The 16,116-nt window shown below is 36.1% G+C and overlaps 1 protein-coding gene across 1 annotated transcript; it reads left to right on the top strand.

Annotated features, from left to right (window-relative positions):
* The first annotated feature begins 527 nt into the window (after window positions 1-527).
* Window positions 528-12,911, top strand: pepd (peptidase D). The gene is made up of 15 exons (XM_028015705.1): window positions 528-607; window positions 2,377-2,560; window positions 2,673-2,800; window positions 2,910-2,973; window positions 4,408-4,455; window positions 4,759-4,820; window positions 5,570-5,614; window positions 6,599-6,674; window positions 7,273-7,319; window positions 7,659-7,727; window positions 8,283-8,360; window positions 8,559-8,707; window positions 10,837-11,021; window positions 11,983-12,174; window positions 12,350-12,911. Exons 1-15 carry the CDS (start codon window positions 591-593, stop codon window positions 12,479-12,481), a joined length of 1,476 nt encoding a protein of 491 aa, XP_027871506.1. The 5' UTR covers window positions 528-590; the 3' UTR covers window positions 12,482-12,911.
* The last annotated feature ends 3,205 nt before the right edge of the window (window positions 12,912-16,116 follow it).

The following is a 16,116-nucleotide window of genomic DNA, read 5'->3' on the forward strand; positions in this document are numbered from 1 at the left end:
ATTTTTTTTAAAAAGCACCCTAAAAAGTAACTGTGAAACAAATTGTAGACTACTGAATTAATATTAAAAACTATTACCTGTTCTAAATTATAAGGTGTTTGCAGAAATCGTTTTGCTTGTTTATTTATTAAACTTTTGTGTAAGAAGACTACAAAGCTTTGTAGAAGGAAGTATTTTTTGTTATTATGCAGTTTCACCGTTGACACTGTAATGTCCCGAACACCCGAATGCAGCACGACTTCTTGTAATGCACTATATAATCATTTTGCAGCCAGTCGGCAAAAACACGAAGGTTCGAAGTAGTTTAATGATTTTTAAATATTTAGTTTAAAAAACATGTCCTCTTTATTTAAACAGTTTCTGTTTTACGTTTTTATTTTATGTATTCTTTTTGAACGGTAGTCTCATCTTTAATAGTCTTTAATTTACGTTCTTATGTAGTATGCCTAATTATGTTTTATGTCAACATTGATAATAATAAAACAACAAAAAGAAAAAGAAGAGCAGCTTCCCGTCAGCTGATGCTGCTGCGTTGCAAAGCCCACGTGACCATTTTCAACACGTGACCCTCTGGAACAGAAAGTGTCGACATGGCTTCAGCTGCACAGTGAGTTACCAGAGATTATTTTATTTAATTATGTAAATATTCGCGTTAAGTCACAAAATTCCAACTTTTGCCATTATTTTGCCATTTTAACTGCTGCCAGGGTGAGCTGCGCGCTGGAGCTGTTGCTAGGCAGAACTTTAATTAGTAATAGTAATAGTTCGGGTCATTTTTCAGTCTGCATCTTATCTCTGTCTTTACAATAACAATACTTTGAGTTTTAATTTTACGCTTGAAATAAATAGATGAGTTTAGGTGTTCTACACAGTTCTGAATAATTGAAATAGTGTTCTGTATTCTTATTATTATTTTTTAACAGGATGCACGTAGCAGAGGGGATAAAATTAAATATTTTAGCATTTCACTGGAATGTAGGTTATATCTTCAAAGGTCTTTGACTTGTGCAAACATCTCTTATATTAGAATTAAAACAATGCACATATTCGTACTTTTCCGAAAAAAGAACCCAGTTTTTGAAGAGGTAGAAAATATCGAACGATATCACAAGGTTTGACTATAGTGTAGAATCAATTTGTTCACATGATGAGAAATCCAGAAAACCTTACACAGAGAAACACACAGGCAGCTTAATTACAACAAGTCTCTGTATCTGATTAAGATTTTTCTGTTACTAAATTAGAATAAGCCTCATTCATTCAGGTTGCAGTAAAATACTTTTGATTCCTGGATTAACCTCTGCTCTAGGTGGAAACGTGTTTTATCTTATCAGCAGACCTCTCGCTGGAGATCAGATTTATTTCCTAAGATCTACAAGTTTGCTTGTCAGCATCTTCTGGCTAAACTGTTTCTTCTAAACAGAACTGGATTTTTATTGCCCTTTCGTCTAATCCTTTTCAAGCCGGTCAAATTGATCATTAGGTGTGCCTATATTTCAAATAGATTGTCATCACAAATTGGTGTGAACAATTTTAAATTTCTGAAGTACTCTTTAAAATGCAACCTTGCCTTCTGTATTTAAAGTATTCAACCTGCAGAGAGTGCAGAGGCTGAACACTTAGTGTACATAATGTAGAGCTGGTGTTCAAGATCCCAAAGGTCACAGAATGAGTTGGAAATATTGTAGTGCCATATGAGAAACAGAGATGTTAGAAAGATGTTGATTTATCTAAACGTATATCGTCATCGCATTATGTAATTATAATATTGTCATTACATTTTCTAATATTGCATAGAGATTTAGAGAGTTTAATTAGTATCAGTTCATTTTTGTAAGCTGCCTTGAAAACAAACTTTAAAATGTACTAAACTACTAATAAAATTACTTTCATCAGAAAATGTGCATATTTATGAATAAGGAACTATTACATTTCTTTAAAGCCACAATTTAATACCACAGTATAGATATAAATATAGACAGACATAAAAAACTGCTGACTAAGTACAACTGTGACATGTCTAAATAAGTAGTCTTGTTATTTTTTATTAAGTCATTTTATGGCTAAACGTTTTTTCAATTCGTTCTCACATTTAATTATTGTACCACTGAAACAGAAATGAAACTTTAAAGATGTTAGTTTTCAACTAAATATACTGCAGGTCAGTGTTGTTTTACGATTTATAATGGTTTGCCTCATCCATGCACTACATGGATAAAAATAATAAGAAGAGTCAGTATGGTTGTCATTTTGCAGGAGGTGCAAGACAAACTAATCTTAAGGCTAATCTTAGTAAAAACCTATTAAATGAATTTGAGTGTCACCAGCCACTGCCCCACCCTGACCTTCCTGAGATGTATCTTCTTGTCCTCTCAGACCCATCTACTGGCTGGGTAATGACACCCTGAGGGTGTCCGCTGCCCTTTTCGCTGAGAATCGTCAAAGATTGTGCCTGGGGTTGAGAGCTAAAAAGGCTTTACTGCCAAAGTCAGTCGTGTTGCTGCAAGGGGGAGAGCAAACGCAGAGGTACTGCACGGACACCGACATCCTCTTCAGGCAGGTGGGTTGTATTTTTGCATTTATTTATCATTTTATAATCAGTTTACCATCTTTGTGAACAGAAGATAAAATATCTTCATGTTTTTACACTTCTGATTCTTTTTCCTGTGTAGGAGTCTTTCTTCCACTGGGCTTTTGGAGTGACAGAGGCTGACTGTTTTGGAGCCATAGATGTGGACACGGGAAAATCCATTCTTTTTGTTCCTAAACTGCCTGAAAGCTATGCTACTTGGATGGGGGAGTAAGTCCTAAAACTCCTCAAAGAGTCCAGCACTGTGCATAATACCACATTTGTACATTTTACATGTTTTTTGGACTTTGTCAGTTGCTGTGCTTGCATCTGTGTACAGGATCTTTCCTAGGGAGCACTTCAAGGAGAAGTACGCTGTTGATGAGGTGCAGTACACCTGTGACGTAAGTATGTGTTACGTTTCCAGACAAGGCATTTTAGCATGACCATATAATATTTAATGGTGGCAGAAACTGATACTGTTGAGGCAGATAATCTGTTTAACCTTATATTTGTAGCTAATATTAATGCAAATGATCCAAATCCAATAACTGTTACTGCAGGAGTTCAGCATTTCAAATAGAAATTACAGAGATAAAAGATATAGGGTAATATTGAAGAATATGTTTGACTCATAGCTAAATATGTATATGATTCCTCTTTTAAGCCATGTGCAAGCATTTTTATGAAAATCTGGGAAGCTTGTATGGTCAGTCCTCACGTTTTTGAGGACAAGTGCTGAGGAAGGCAAAAGATGCAGCAGCTTGTGGTTGTCCACAAGCTAATCATTAGCTCTGAAAGATGTCACAAGTTTATGGACTTTGAGAGCAAAGTTGACAATGGCTTCTTCACTTTTAAATGATTAGCTGGGATGGTTTTGTTCGCCACAAAGTCGTCAAACTCTTAGTATTGCAGAGATAAAAACAAATAAAAACATATGCCCCTTGTGCATACCTTCTCAGACATTTGAAGCGGCAGCATACACAGTTTTATAACATTCTAGAACAACTTGCCATTAATTGTTTTGGAAATGTTGAAATATTTTGTGTCAAGAACGTTACAACTCTGAGAATCCATTTGTAATTCACATTTGCCCCATACATGCAACATTTAAGTTTTCAAATAGCGCAGCAATGACCCTATAATTACATTTCTTCATTGAATGCGTGCGCTTTGAAAGTGTTTGGTCTGTGCCGATAAAGACGCACTCACCTCGAGATGCTGAATAACCACAGCATCTCCAACCGATGCACTCTGATTAACTTTATAATTAATTTAGCAATTAACTTATCCACTTATATAATGAACAAATCTAAACACTAAAACACTGAAACATACACTACACAAAATAGGAGCATGTCATAAGCAGGTCACAATGTTTTTTAATGTTCTTTTCCTTTGTTTTGATTTATTTTGAAGTAATTTATGTTCTCTTCAAAGAGCTGACAGGATTTTATGCTCTGCAAAGTGTTTCATTTTGTCATTCTTGTATAAATAGCAAAATTTATAGCAAGAGGAAAAAACTCTTGTCACATTATTTATGATTATTTATTATTTAGATATTATTTATTGCTTTCTCCACCAAAACCAGGCAACATGCAGTATACTGCATCTCAGTAAGGTCAACATGACATTCTCAAATCCCACCGCAATGTTTGTGAGCATTGAAACAAGAATTTGTTTTGAGATGTTTATGCTGCTGGCAGAGTACAGCAGATTCTCGTCATCAATTGTGGTGCTTATTACTGGAAAGGCCACAGTATCAGAGTGACCTTTTCATGAGGACTGATTCTTGTCTTTCTTGAAGCACTGCTGAGTCTTCTAATTATTTTTTGTAGGTTTCTGAAGTCCTGTCCAACATGAAGCCATCAGTTCTCCTGACACTGGTAACTATCATTTCATTAACAGGATTAAGCTTTACGATGCCCGCTTGTATTAGATACTAAGCAACTGTATTAGGGGTGTGACGTTTTACATATTTGTGTTTGGTACAGCAAAATCCAGGCTAACCTCCATTAAAAAAAAAAGTCAAACCAAATCTTCAGTCAGTTCTATAATGGCCATTTTGTTTATTTGTTTCCCTTGATTGAAGAGAATCAAAAGCAAATCTTGACTTTAAAACTGGAGTACAGCTACTGTAATAATTGTTTTATACTGTTTGAAATATAATAATTTTATTTCCTTTAAAGCGAGGACAGAACACGGACAGTGGGAGCATCTGCCGTGAAGCCTCCTTTGAAGGAATCAGCAGGTGTGTCTAATTTGCACTAGCAGGATTTACCTTTTATTTGTTAAGGCTGGCTGTGTGGTGGAAATTCTTTACCAAAAGAAGAGAAAACTGTTCGCTAAATTAGAGAAAGATCAATCATTTTAAATGCTTTTTTCGAAGGCAAAAGCGTTCAAAGCCTCTGTCTCTGGAAGTCAGAGAAGTAGAACCCCGATATGAGTTGCACAAAGCTTTTTATACAGTTTTTATCACCACATCTTGCTTACACACACACACACACACACCAGCACACGCCAGTATGAGATGAAGAACAAAGGGAAAACCCAGCACCTGTGACTGAAAGATAAACAGCTCAGCTTGTAGAGACACAGGTCTAACCACCATCTGCTTAAACACTTTTTCTCTTTTCGTGATTTCACCCAGATTGTGTGACCTTTGGTTGCATATGTTTCTTGCACTTTGTTCTAGATACTTGTTTGAGCTAATTAAATACAATTAAACAAACATGTCTATAAGAATAAGAAATCAGACAAATGTATCAATTTTTCTATTCCAGCTGTTTTACATTTATAGCTAAACATACACCAGTGTTCTACATACATGTTAGTGATTGTAATTAGATAAACATCCATGATTTTTATTTGTTAGGTCTCACTTTATCAGAAATATGTTGCTTGCCTTCATGCATTTGTTGTATTTTTCTTCTCACAGATACTTTTTGTGAACCAGTTGTACCACATTACATTTAGTTTATGGTGTACTTTGTTTTTCAGCTTCCAAGTGAACAACACTCTCTTACACCCAGTCATTGTGGAATGGTGAGTGTGCCAAACTGCATTTTATACTGCATAACTGGGAAAGGTTGCCTAAGGAGCTCCAAAATGTTTTTTCAGCAGAATTCTTAAACAAACACGTATCCTAGGGAATTTTTGTTTGTGGTTGTGTTCAGGGTGGAAGTTTTCTACTTCTGCTTCTTTCCTCTGAGTCAGAAATCTCTCTGCATGGACATAATGATCTACGTGCTCGCCTGGTTGTCTTTGCTATTAGAGTTTGAGCCCTCCAGATGAATCGATGTTCTCAGAAATGAGGAAGAATGCTTTTCAGTCACATCTCTTCGAGCCCAGAGCCTGATTGAACCCTCTCCCTCGCTCCTCTTGCTGAAAGTAGCATTGGTCTCTTTTAATTGGATATCTGTTTTTAGAATAGACGTCAGTGTTTCTACTGGTTACCCCTGCCTTGAATTTATTTGATTCCATTATTGCAGGAATTGCTAAACATTTTCCCTAGCAATTCCCCAAATGAATGAGAAAGATATGAATTAGCTGTAAGCTAAAGGAAGACTGCAGCACTGTTTTGTTGTGGGGTGACGATTAATGGAGGTTCTTCCCTTGAATATTTGATTTAATTAATGCAGAAGATCCTGGGGTTAATGTTAGACATGCTGTTTTACACAGTTCATTTCCAACATGTAAATTTAAAAAAGTTAAAAGGGTGAAGTTTATATTTAATTAATCTTCCCCCACACACATATAAGACACTTAAAATTGTCCCAATCCGAGGCAAAAAAACAACATATTTTCATTACAATTACAATGAGCTTTTACATCCTATAACTAAAACCCCATTAAATAGTTGTGAAAATAATCCACACATATTTGTTTTTAAAAAGTTATGTTTGGAAATTGCTTGAATTGTAACTTTTTAAGGTGTCTTAAAACTTTATAGATTTAAAGAAGATTTCTTCAAGCTGTGTGATGACCATAACGTGAACTGATTGCTCCTTGTTCTGTCTGGTGTTGCAGTCGCCTCCTTAAGACTGATATGGAGTTGGAGGTCCTGCGCTACACCAACAGGGTTTCCAGTGAAGCCCACAAAATGGTAATATACTCCTTTTCAAGACAGATTATATGAGAGGATCACTAAACAAGAAGCATTGTATCAAAAGGAGTTCGAGACTTATTCATTTTAATTTATTGATGTTAAAAGGGGAAGCAACATAACAAAAGGGTACATTTTGTTTTTCATTCATCTGTTGTGAATTTAATTATTGCATCAATATTTGAATTAAGTGGGCACAGATAGGCTTTGATTTTTCACAATTTGGTCAGTAAAATTTTTCTGAATTTTACACAACAGAGAATTAGATCTGTATTTTTTTTCTTTATTTCTTGTTTTTCCCTGAACTAATTTCATATACTTATAAATCAAAAATCTTTCAAATTTGATTAGGCAAAACACAAAAAACCCTTAGAGGTCCATTCATGATTTGTTTTCACCTATTTTGTTGTGGGATTGATGTTCCAGTTTTGCCTTCCCTTTTACAAAATAAAAATAAAGGGTTTATAGATTTCTGTGCATCTAGTGGGTGCAAATATTTTGTTTCAGATTACTTTAACCATAATAGCTCCTTAATAATTAATTCTTGATAATTCTGAGGTTAATCTTAATGATAATCTATATTTGCCCTTTATTGTAGGTGATGAAAAACATCAGACCTGGAAAGAAAGAATATGAAATGGAAAGGTAAGTTGTAATTTTAGTTTTTATCAGTGAATCTGCTGCTCTGCATTTGCTGATAAGAGATGGAAGCACAGCACCTTGTGCTGATAGATTGCTGTGAAACTTTTAGCTGATATTTGTCTTTCAATTTTATATTTGTTCTATGGAAAGAGACAAAATATGAGATACCCGTTCTTCAGTCTTTATAGTCCCACCAAGGATTGTGAAGGTCATTGAAGTTCTTGACAATAAAATTAATTTTACTTAATGCAGACGACAAACGTTTTCACTGAAGATGACTGGGCTCAGATTGTTTACTTTTCTTCTCATTGGTAATGCTGTGTTTTTGTTTTTATTTTTAAGTCTGTTCCAGCACTATTGCTACTCCAAAGGCGGGATGCGACACACTTCCTACACCTGCATCTGTGGAACGTGAGGCTTTATTAATTAAAATTAATATAAACTACTTTTTAGTTTCTTACTTTTTACTTGATGTTCATATTCAGTAGCATTCTTTTCCTTATCACATAAATCCATGTTTATCATACTTTTCGTATAGGGTATAGTGCATTTAAGGTATTTTTGTAGCAGAGTTGCATTTAACAATTTGAATACTTACAAATTAATCTGTTTCATAAACTCCTTAAAAGTCTGAAAAGGTAGCCTTTGTTTCCAGGGACCAATCTTTATTTTCTAATCTCAAACAATATTCCAATCAGTGAATTGGGAGAGCTTGACACAATCAATAATTAGTCTTTAGACGGGTTGCCATGTGGACGGCCCTACAGGGACGTTTCAGTGTGATCTGGAAAAATAAACACAGAGTGATTTATATCTCATTTTTTGAGTTTATGAGCTTAAAACATGAGAGAAAAGTTTGTAATGCCAGCTATTTTACGATCTATGTCATTGTTGAATAATTGTATACCAGAGAGCTGAAGCTGTGAAATGTTATTGATTTTTTTCCTCCTCATTTACTCCCATCAGGGGCAATAATTCCTCTGTCCTCCACTACGGTCATGCAGGGGCTCCAAATGACAAGACAATTCAAGATGGAGACATGTGGTGAGCAGACTTTAGTAGTTTTTCATCAAATTACTGATTCATGACTCACAATTTGTTTTGGAAGCATTTCAAAAATTGTCTTAAGATGTTGGCTTCAAATTGCCTTTCTATTGTTTCTGGAAACTCAGAAGAACTTGAAACCTAAAACCAAACTACAAGAAACAAATTAATGAGTTATAATGTTGCTTCCTCTTGCAGTTTGTTTGACATGGGAGGAGAGTACTACTGCTACTCCTCAGACATAACCTGCTCCTTCCCGGCCAACGGAAAGTTCACTGCAGACCAGAGGGCAATCTATGAGGCGGTCCTAAAATCCTCACGCGCCGTCATGGCTGCCCTCAGCCCAGGTTATCATCTTCAGTGATGCTAAGGACAAGTTGCCGAAGGAAAATGTGACCTTGTTATCATTTTAGAAACAATACATGACAAAAAGTCTTCACATATTCCATACAGTACAGTAATTTTGAAACATCCTACTCAGTTGTTTTTGTCATTCTTTTAATGATTTTGTTGAACAATATAGCCACAGTATGCACCTTGCTTTTGCTTATTTCTGTTTTTCACAATCAGAAATAGAAGAAGCAGAGCTTCTCTCTGCTTTACTGTCATTGAGCTAAAAAATCTACTTAAAACTCCAAAAGGATTGCAATTCCCAAATCAACATGTAAGAGGGTTTCAGAAAAAATCAATAATAGTAAAGCATATTTATGCTATGAATGTTTGAATAGATACAATGTTGCTTTTCTAAAAACAATAGAGGTGCATATCAACAGTTGCATTATTGCTAAGGACAAGTTAACAACTACAAAACATACTTAGTTGTTTCATAGTTTCATTACAGACCCATTGATATATTTCAAGTATTTATTTCATTGAATGTTTATGAATGTAGAAGATGACTGTTCATAGGCATGTTGATAGAAAGTTGAGTGCAAGGAGAGGGTGTCGTAGAAAAAAGGCCACAATCTCTGGGATTGTGAGGTAAGACCAGAAAACAGAAGAAAAGGAACTGAAATGTTGCTCAGTGAGGAAGTAAATTTTGCATTTCATAACAAACAAAAGTCAAGAACACATATCAAACTCGTGGTCTGCTGGCCAAATCCGGCCCACCAGAAGTCTTTATATGGCTCTTTAGACTACAGAAGTAGAACCTTTGAGATAACATCCATCCATACATGCATACATTTTTTTACACCCTTGTCCCAAGTGGGGTCGGGAGGGCTGCTAGTGTCTATCTTCAGCAAGACATTTCGGGCGACAGGCGGGGAACACCGTGGACAAGTCGCCAGTCCATCACATTTCTTTTTTCTTTTTTGAAGCCTTTTGGAGATTCTGATTTCATTTTCCAGCAGAACTTGCCCACACTGCCATAAATACTAATACATATTTCAATGACCTAGGCATCTCTATGCTTTGGTCACAAATGATCCTTACATAAACCCGTAGGAATCTGTAGAGTATTGACTAGAGGAGAGTGAGAGACACCAGAGCTAACAATACAGAAGAGCCAAAGGCTTTTCTCTTAACAACTTGGGTTTTCTATGCACCTGAGAAGAATCATAAGCTGCTTATGTTGTTTCTGTACCACCATTAATTAATTTAGTGCTAATGTTGTGTACTCCGCTAGTTGTATCATGAGACTCTTCCTCTGTTGTTTTGGGAATCAGATGCTGAAAAGTATTTCTTATCCTGGGGCAAAAATGTATCTAACAAAATAACAAAACATTTTTTTTAGTAGGCAAGGAGAAATAATCCCTGTTGATGATCTTTGCAGCAAACATTTGTACTAGAACTTATTTTCGGCGTTCCCAATAAATTACCAGAAATTCATTAAACCATCAGAAAGATCTTTTGTTGTTGTTCCAGAAAACATATCTTCGTACATATGTGATAGCGCCTTCCCGTTTCAGTGGGTCTGACTCAAAAGGCTCTTTTTTTTTAAGAAAAGTGTGTTGTATCTTTATTTATTCAGTTTGAAAATAAACGAAAAGGAATTATAGAAGGACCACCACACTGTGTTGGACATGCATGGCAGATTTTTAAGACTTCTTGCCACTTGTTTTGTATATGCTGTGTTTGGTGCATTTGAAGGGAAGTTTAATCATTTCTGTTAGCACACACAGCAAGCAGTCACAAAAAATCAGGGCTGCACAGGGGCAGCTGGAAGGACCCTGAGGCGGGGAAGATATAGCTGACTGAATTCATGTGAGGACTAGAAGAAGGTGTGAGAGGTATGACTCTCACCTTAGAGAAAATCTCATCCAGTGCAGAGTTGTTCACACTAAATATTAGTGACAGCAGCTCTGGCCCCCAAACTACCTCACCTCTGCTTCCTCTAGAGGTGCAACTTTACCACATAAGTCCGTATGTGTTACAGTTTGATTGATGTCTGTATTATTTTCCAATAAATAAAATGGGCTTTTCTATGCAAAAACACTTTCTGTTCCTTAGTAGCTAAAATATGTTTGTTTTGAAGGTGTGAAATGGACTGACATGCACCGTCTGGTTGACAAAGTTCACCTGGAGGAACTTGTGAAGATTGGCATCCTGCATGGAAATGTTGAGGACATGCTGAAGGTCCACCTGGGTTCTGTCTTCATGCCGCACGGCCTGGGACACCTGCTGGGCATTGATGTTCACGACGTGGGAGGTTACCCAGAGGTAAGGGGGTAAAATAAAAATAGTTAGAAGCTTTTTCACATTTATACTTCAGATCAAATATGTCTTAAATATTACTGACTCAAAGTGAAAATAATCAAAGGAGATGCTTTTGGTTAATGTTTATAGGTCAAATATATTAGATGTTCTTAATTTTAATGCATTTATAGCTGATCCAGGAGAAATTGGTCGATTCTGATCTCTGGCCATTTGATTACTGCTCCTCAGAAAATTTACATTATGCACACTACAGTAAAACAACTAGTGGCTAAACGAACTGAATGTCGTAAATTACTCTGGTCAACAGCCAAAAAACTGCCTGAGGTTTTTCAACTGTTTTAGGGTAATTTTGATGTGTTGAATCCAAAAATCACGTTGGTTTTGCACAATCAGGTCAACTTTCTAAGCCATGGATGCAACATGAGCATCAAAATGTATAACTTGTTCTGACAAATGGATCAGTTTTCTGAGATCAATGAGTGATGAGCAGCTGGTTCCATCAGGACAGAAAAGAGATGGAGAATTTTGCACAATGAAGACGAAATGTTCATTTTACATGTACTTACCCTTATAAGTGTTTATTATTCAATTCACAGAAATCCAAGTATGTAACATTTAATTAATACGCTCTGCCAGAAAACATTTTTTTTCCCAAAACCTTTTTTGTATGAGAAATATTAGCAGAAATGAACTAATAATGTTTCGAAAATGTAATCAATTTAATCAGAAGATCAGATTTCTCTAAATCAAATTAGAAGAGAAACCTGACCTGTTTGAGAAAAATGGATGTTATTTTTGGATTCAGCGGTGCAAAATAGTCCTTATTCAGTTGAAAAAATAAAGACAATTTTCAAAAAAAATTTTTGTAACCCAGTGTTATAGGTATACATGAATTATCTTGTTTTCTAAATGGAAGTGGTTGTAACTTTTTTGTAAAAAGACACAATTATCTACGTGTTTTAAGGGGGTGGAGCGCATTGATGAGCCTGGACTAAAGAGCCTGCGAATGGGCCGCCTGGTGCAGGAGAGGATGGTCCTCACTGTGGAGCCTGGGATATACTTCATAGACCACCTGCTGGACAAGGCCCTGGCCGACCCTGCTCAGAGCTGCTTCATCAACTCCCAAGTGCTGGCCCGCTTCAGAGGCTTCGGAGGGGTCAGTGTGCTTCTGGAGTTTTTACACGTTTGTGTCTTTTGGTCCTGAATCAGTGGGAAATCATTGAATGTAAAACAGTTCACAATTCATTCACTGTTCTTTGTGTAAAATTAATGTTTTCACTCACAGGGACTTTGGGTTCATGAACTGACCTCAGTTTCTCTAACTTGTCCAGGTCCGCATCGAGGATGACATTGCAGTGACGGCCAATGGCATGGAGCTGCTGACCTGCGTGCCTCGAACAGTGGAGGAGATCGAAGCTTTCATGGCCGACTCTGACAAAAACTTCGGTGCTGAGAATGCCTAAATATAAAACAGCATATCATGCAAGTTACTCAAGTCTGAGCTATCTGAAATTACCTCTGATCTTATTTTAAATACATAAAATGAAAAGTATCATTAGAAGAAAATTCTCTCATTTCCTCCCTGATCCTTCTTATAAAGGTTTTTGGTGATTTAAAGTTATTTATCAATGTAAACAGCAATATCTTGATTTTTGGAGATTTTTTTAAAACTAATTTCTTTCTTTCTCATTTTCTACAACAAAATGAAGTGGAAATAAAAATTTAAGCTTGTGCAACAGATTTGTTGATATATTTCATTTTTAGAAAACAGCCATTTTAAACTTTTTAAACAATGTATATTTTCTTCATTATCATGGTTGTAACCTGAAGACCAGGATGGAAAATGGCCACTATTAATGGTCACTTCAATAAACTCATTGCAGATTTTTGGTGGATGTTTCTGAAACTATATTTTTTCTGGTAATTCATCCTTAGATGTACAGTTTTTCTTACCTATACAGCGGTGTCCCAAAATACTGAAGGTCTGTCTAAACAAAAAAATGGGGTCAGTGGAGTATCAAGAGGAGAGGAACGTGCAATGTGCAATTGCAGAACACAAGAACCTGGTGAGACTTGAGGTGTTTTTACATAGCTTGTCCCACTTGTGTGATTTAAAAGTAAATCAAAATGAAAAGTAAAGATGCAAACTATTTGGAAACTTGAAATGATCTTTTCACATTGCCATCAAGTGTATACTTTTTAAAATCCCCCCCAAAAAGATTTCTGGGAAAACGTTTTATTTGTATCTGTTCCTCAGAAATCATATAACTGCACTTCAGCCAGTTGAAAATTAGTATTATTTTTCTCCCAAGATAAAACCTAGACATGTTGGTGATGAAAATAAAACTCCACAGTGAAACTAGGTGTGAATCAGAGCACCTTATGACAACAAAACATTTTATGATTACTAAGCAAAAAATGCAATGTGTTGCATCACCCCCTTCATAATAAATCACTACATCTTGTCTCTGTGCAACTGTGTGCCAGGTGGTAATGACAGCGTGAGGTTTTCTGCTGCCTTGTGTGGAAAAAGCTACAATTTTGTGCTTTTCTGACTGATTTTTCAATTTTCTTGGGGCATTTTTATTCTGCCGGGCTTTCAGATTGACAAATTGATCATCAAGCACTTCTCTGTCTGCTGCAACTAAGAGAAAGCTTTCATGTTCTGCAATTTGGTGTTTTAGAATAGCAATGTTGATCCTATTTGGCTTCAAATACAATAAAATAGTAAATTTCCTCTCTGACCAAAAAATGGTAAAAGTCACCACCATGTTTAACAACTCACAGTAGTTCTTTTCTACCACATTAAACATCAGCTGATCTCATAAGTAGAAACAACTTTGTCTTATAATACATGTGACCATCCTGCTGACAGTCCAGTCTAGATCTGGATGTCTGACTTGACTGGCTTTCATGACATCATTTTGAGCCTCCTGCATCATCTATCTCCAGTGATCTGTAATAATCATCTGTGAAACTCCTGACAATGTTGTTTTAAAGCAAAGCTGCACCTCTTTCTTCTGCTAACATGTGAAAAACTTACCTGAATCATTTCACTGCTTGATAAAATTGACCACTTTATCTTTAACAAAGCTGCAGCTAGAACCTTACAGTTGTATCTCTTTTATGGCATGATTGACCAATATCTACCTATTCTTTTGCTTTCAATGGTTCACCATCAGTCAACGGGTAAAAGGCAGAATACATATTCCCCTGCCTGTCACAGGACCACATACACACATAATCATCTTCAATTACACTTACAACACTTCTACTCGAAGCAAGAAATGGCCAGACAAACATGATTTGGACTTTACAACCAGTATATCAGTGGAAAACTGGAGAACCTGATAACTCCACACAGGCTTCCTGTTAGTTGTTTTTTAAAGAGGAATAATAGCATTACATTTAAACATGAATTATGATGAGTACATATTTGAATTGAAGTGATACATACACTCTGTGAAATTAAATAAATCCTGGCTGTGAAAAAAAAATGAATGTATGAAATAAGAGCTGACAGACTACCAACTAATTAAAGATCTGATTCCTGCCAGAGGGCTTCTGACTAAATAATTTTACGATCATTACTTTGTAGTAGTCACTTCTACACTTAACGCTTGTCAGCTTTAATTACATTAAAATAAAAAATAATTAAATAGAAATATGTAATAGATGACAGACAATTCATCTTTACATTTATGCCACTCAGCAGTTTATATTCACAGTATTTACAACAGCGGACATCTTTTTCTTAGGCTTTTTTTTTTTTTTTTTGTCTCTTTGTGAGGTGATGGTGTTGCAGGCTTGAATAACCCGCCTAAGGCAAGTTTATGTCGCTCTTGGTACATCTCCACCCTGTTTAAGATATTCTGTCTTCCTGGCCTTTAAGACTTTTACAGAGGTAGTGATCCTGCAGAAAGTACAGACAGTAATGTGCGTCTCTGGCAGATCGGTTGTCTGTAGCTTTGCATTAACTTATTCTACTCTGTTGCAGCAGCTTGTGTGTGTTTTGGTGTTTGTTAGTTTTAGGAATACAAGAACCTAAAAATGTCAGAGTTCACTCACCATTGTTTTCAAATCTGTCAATACTGTGATATTTTGGAAAAAGTTGTGTTATCTAGGTGGTTGTCACAAAATGTTAGAGACTGAATGCATTCCAAATTGTCTCAGCACTGGCAAAGCTGGACTGCCAATTAGCATTTAAGGCTGGTGACCTGTCAAATATCCTACTTATCTAGTTTGCAAGCACTCAGCAGCAAAGTGATAATTTAATTTGTCTTTTTTTCTCTTTAACCCCAAGTAATTTGCAACAGATTGCCACTAATAATGCCCCTGTTAGTGTTAGAGGTTTCTAAGTCCTTAGAGAACTGTTCGTTTTCTTTTTTTTAATCAGGATCAGGGATTGTTGCAAAGTCAGTGACCGGATGCAATAAACCATTCATTGTCCTCGCTTGCTGAAAAGAAGTGATTGCAGGGAAAATTATTGATTCAACTGTCTAATGTTGCCTAATGATTGGTTAGGAGGAGCAATTGCCACAAAGTTAATGGCTCAATGCATCCACTGTCACCGCATGTGAGCTCAGGAGGAGGGATTACTGCGGAGTCAATGATTGGATGCAATCAACCAGCTAATCTTGCCACATGCTTGCTTAGGAGGAAATATTGCTGTAACGTTATTATCACCACGATTCAACTATCCAGTGCTGACACATTTTTAGTCAAAAACAGGATTGCTGCAAATTTAAAAACTGAGTTGCTTTAATTGCCCACCTTCACCACATGCTTTTTCAGGGTGTTGCTGGAAAGTCACTGACTTGACACAATCACCTGGAACAAATAACTTTCTACCAACCTGCATTATAAACAGAATTTCACTGCATTGTTTTATAACTATGATCAAATTCAAATGTGCTTAATATAATTTTAACCTTTTTATATGATTGTGGAGCTGTAGATTTATTTGATCATATATTTTTGAAATTAATTGTTCTTGCCTGTTTTAAAAGGGCCTGATTTTTACTGTCATTTGCAACATAAATAAATTCAGTTGAACTGAGTTGAGTTTTCGAAATGATGGGAAACTGTGGTGTTTATT

This window comes from Xiphophorus couchianus, chromosome 4 (assembly GCF_001444195.1).
Source record: "Xiphophorus couchianus chromosome 4, X_couchianus-1.0, whole genome shotgun sequence".
Taxonomy (NCBI): Eukaryota; Metazoa; Chordata; class Actinopteri; order Cyprinodontiformes; family Poeciliidae; genus Xiphophorus; species Xiphophorus couchianus.